This window comes from Sinocyclocheilus anshuiensis, unplaced genomic scaffold, assembly GCF_001515605.1.
Source record: "Sinocyclocheilus anshuiensis isolate Anshui unplaced genomic scaffold, SAMN03320099.WGS_v1.1 scaffold222, whole genome shotgun sequence".
NCBI lineage: Eukaryota > Metazoa > Chordata > Actinopteri > Cypriniformes > Cyprinidae > Sinocyclocheilus > Sinocyclocheilus anshuiensis.
Genome location: NW_015542408.1, coordinates 3,830,590 through 3,834,563, shown reverse-complemented (window position 1 = coordinate 3,834,563; position 3,974 = coordinate 3,830,590). Strand labels below are relative to the sequence as shown.

General features: G+C 35.0%; 1 protein-coding gene across 1 annotated transcript in view; it reads left to right on the top strand.

Moving 5' to 3' along the window:
• LOC107693080 (A-kinase anchor protein 6-like) overlaps positions 1-3,750 on the top strand; it is a 68,593-nt gene extending 64,843 nt beyond the window's left edge. The window contains exons 8-9 of the mRNA XM_016492324.1: positions 1,142-1,261; positions 2,826-3,750. Of these exons, the coding sequence (XP_016347810.1) occupies positions 1,142-1,261; positions 2,826-2,867 (162 nt within the window). The 3' untranslated portion in view covers positions 2,868-3,750. The remainder of the gene's footprint in view (positions 1-1,141; positions 1,262-2,825) is intronic.
• The last annotated feature ends 224 nt before the right edge of the window (positions 3,751-3,974 follow it).

Sequence of the window (3,974 nt, the reverse complement as noted above, 5' to 3'; positions counted from 1 at the left end):
CCCCCCCCCCCCCAAACTCAATATTTTCATGTTTCTTTCTGCTTCTGATCTCTTTTTATCTGCCTTTTTTCTCTCAATTTTTCAGTTTCAATTCACTGTACTTTATTGGTATAGATTCAATTTTGAAACATTTCTAGCATATATGTGAATAGTGCCAAATAAATCATATAACAACGGTACAAATGTAAACAGGTGAAACTTTTTTATATAGGTGATATTTTTTAATGTTAAAATATTTTCATTATTCTAATTTAGTATTCAAAGACAGCTAATTTTAGAACATTCGAGGAAATTAAGACATTTTTAGCTTGACTTTTCTGTAAATACTTTTCCAGTGGAAGAAGTCTGCAAACAATCATCATTTTTGCTGTTTTGTTTAGTAACTTTATTAGTGCAGAAATGCAAGTTTTAAAAATTCAAAGAACAATTTAATTTAATATTTATTATTAAACATATTAATACTTAATTTGAAATTTAATTTTATTTTATTTTATTTTATTCAATTTTATTTTATTTTTAATTTAATTTTATTCAATTTAATTTTATTTTATTTAATAATTTTGTGAAACCTGTCTGCAAACAATCATAATTTTTGCTGTTTTGTTTAGTAACATTTTTGGCGCAGAAATTCAAGTTTTAAAAATTCAAAGAACAATTTAATTTAATTTAATATTTATTATTAAACATATTAATACTTAATTTGAAATTGTATTTAATTTAATTTAATTTAATTTAATTTAATTTAATTTAATTTAATTTAATTTAATTTAATTTAATTTAATTTAATTTAATTTAATTTAATTTAATTTAATTTAATTTAATTTAATTTAATTTAATTTAATTTAATTTAATTTAATTTAATTTAATTTAATTTAATTTAATTTAATTTAATTTAATTTAATTTAATTTAATTTAATTTAATTTAATCTAATTTTGTGAAACCTGTCTGAAAACAATCATCATGTTTGCTGTTTTGTTTAGTAACATTTTTGGCGCAGAAATTAAAAATTCAAAGAACAATTTAATTTAATTTAAAAAGGGGGAAAAATTAAATATCAAAGTAACAAATTTTACAAATAAAAAAATGTTAAAAAAGGACTAAATGATAAAGGTAAGATTTCTCTTGTTCTTTCTCTTCCAGCTGGCAAGGTCAGAGAGCAGCGGTGGTGTTGCGGAGGGCTGCAGGGCTCAGATCAGCGGTCCGCAGACAGATAGCTCATCTGCAGGAAGGAGTAGAGTCAGCAGCAGGCCTCAGGTCAAGGTAGGTGCTATAGGACTCGCTTCAACACACACAACCTCTCCCTCCCGGCCACTTCTGCCGCACCGCTGAAAAACAGCCGCGGGGTCTTTTCGACGTCAAGCGTTACATTGCAAACAACCCCATTTTCCATTGCTCTCCGTACTGCACGTTGGCGTGATTTATTAGTAGCGTGTTTTGAAATGAGCCTGTTTTGTGTTTTTCCATTGTTTGTTGCTTGGGAAATTCTGCTTGATAAAAACCCAAAGGCTCACTTCTCGATGACGCAAATGCCTGGTCTGGACCGGCAGTGTTATGGTTTAAATTATAGGCCACTGTACTTTCTACATGATGACTCCTTTACCAGTAAATTGGTTTGAAAAGCATTCATTACGTAACATGGTCCATATATCCAGTGGGGTTAGCCTTGGAATTGTCTTCTCATTTTTCTCTGCCTTTCTCTCTTACTGTCTCTTTCTCAGTCGCTGCTGTGGCCTCATCAGCGCAGGGCTGATATAATGAACGTGTGTCAGTCGGCAATCAATTTCTCTTGATGAAAAGCATATACAGCAGATGGAAAACTTAAAGAACGCTGCTTTCTTAGTCTCAAATAAATTTCCTGACTGCAGCAATATACAACACATTGTAATCTGGTAGAATTAACAGATGGAAAACAAACTTGAGCTAGTACAGGATTGGTTTTTAGGACTTGGCTTCCTTTCAGTTCATGAGCATAAATTTCGAAGGCAGTTCTGAATGATGCACAGCCCTGCGGCTAGCTAACACTTTGCAGATATTTCTAAGAAAATGTAAGTTTTGGTGTGTAACCACCACATACATAAATGATGAAATGATGACGGTTATGTGATACAAAGGGAAGGTCTTCTTGAAGATTGTTGGTAGTTGGTGAGTCGGACACATTTCAGCAAGCGCCCGAGGCTTCAGGGACATGGTAAACAGCAGAGAGAGCCAACTATCTGTCTCTACAGACACTATCATGTCAGCCCTGCAGTCATTGTGGGTTCAGCTCACACTGCACAGTCAAATGCACTGCAGTGTCACATGACACAGAGAAGACCTGAGCCAAACTAGCAAACATACCAGTCAAATGCAATGCTTTATTGTACTTATAATATCTTGGTCATATAACATCTTGCACATATAACATCTTTTTTAGCATCTTTCTGTACCGTGAGAGTGAACTTGAATTCAGTTGTAGACAGGATGTCGAATTGCAATGGCAAGAAGTGGAATTGCCTTAATTGCAATTCATAGAAATTCATTCAATAATTAATGTACAAGTTGTTGATTAAAAAAAACAAATCGATGCATTATAATATAACTTAAATCCAGTATATAATTTGTTTACAATTAATTAATTATGTACTAGATTTAGGTTATGTTGTGTTTTGTGTAAATTAAAAAAATACACACACACACATATATATTATATATTTTTTTTTTTTTTTTTTTTTTTTTTTGCACTGTTAAGCGATAAGTATGCTGTGTATCTGTGTTCTGGATTTAAGATCTGTGAGTTTGCAGTTACTACAATTTTACTAACTATATCAATCTGTTTTTCTTGTAGAGATTCTCTGGAAGTCTCGCCACACCTGTGTGTAAACCCTGACTGACCCAGTGGAGGCTCTCTGAGGTCTGATACTCCACCTGTGGGTAGTGATGTGGGGTCTGGAGCGGACACCTAAATGGATGTTAGTGCATGGGCCATTAGTCTGGCACTTTAGAGATCTAAGTCCTTCATCCTCAGCACCCTCATCCTCTTCCTCCTGGCTGCTTTACTATTTACCCGTGACCTTTGCCCTCCTGGTGACCACCACTTCAAGCTCCACACGAGACTGAGCTACCTCACCAGTCTTCCGCCATCCCGGCCCTGTCTAAAAGTACACCGCTAAAGTACACATAAACCTCTTCTATCACATCCCTGATGATACTGAACCTGATCAGCCAGCTAGCGACATCTAAGCAGGTTCAGCTGTTTCATGCCTAAGCGTTAAGGCATGTTATTTGAGGGTTGCCCCATCAATCAGTAATGTGGTCCTAATCAGCCTCGAATGAGACGTGACGTCGTGGTCTGTCACGTGGAGGATATCAAACAGGCTTCACGTTTCTCTCTAGCCGACTGAAGTAGCGCCACAGTTTCTATGCAACACGACGGTTGTGTGATGTTGTGTGGCATGCGAAACCTTTTTTTTTACTCCCTGATAAACAAAGAAATGTATAAACATTTTGTGCCTTGCAGTTACTACATTTTGTTAAACACTGCTTCACCCCCCTCGTGTGTCCTGTGATCGGTGAGAAAGCAGACGTGTGGCAAGGCTGAGAATGACGAATGGGCATCTGTAAATATGTAAACTGTACGTTCAAACCCTGGTGTATAACGATGTCATATTACTTCATGATCGTGTTCCTGTTTGTGTTACGTGACGTGGATAAATAGCTACTGTTAGACTGCATGGTGAACTATGTACAAGAAAACTTCCATAAATAAACCTAATTTAATGAACTCATCGCACATGGTATTCTTTTCACATGTAATACGTGTGACCGGGGCTAGTTGTCACAGTTGTTACAGCAGGGAATATTTCTAAGGATCGGGTACTGTAAGTACTGAAAGACAGTTTCAAAGTATTAACTATAATGTTAACAAGGAAACAAAATTCAAGATTTTATTGCTCAACAAAACATATACAGTTTTGTTCAATATACTGAACAAATA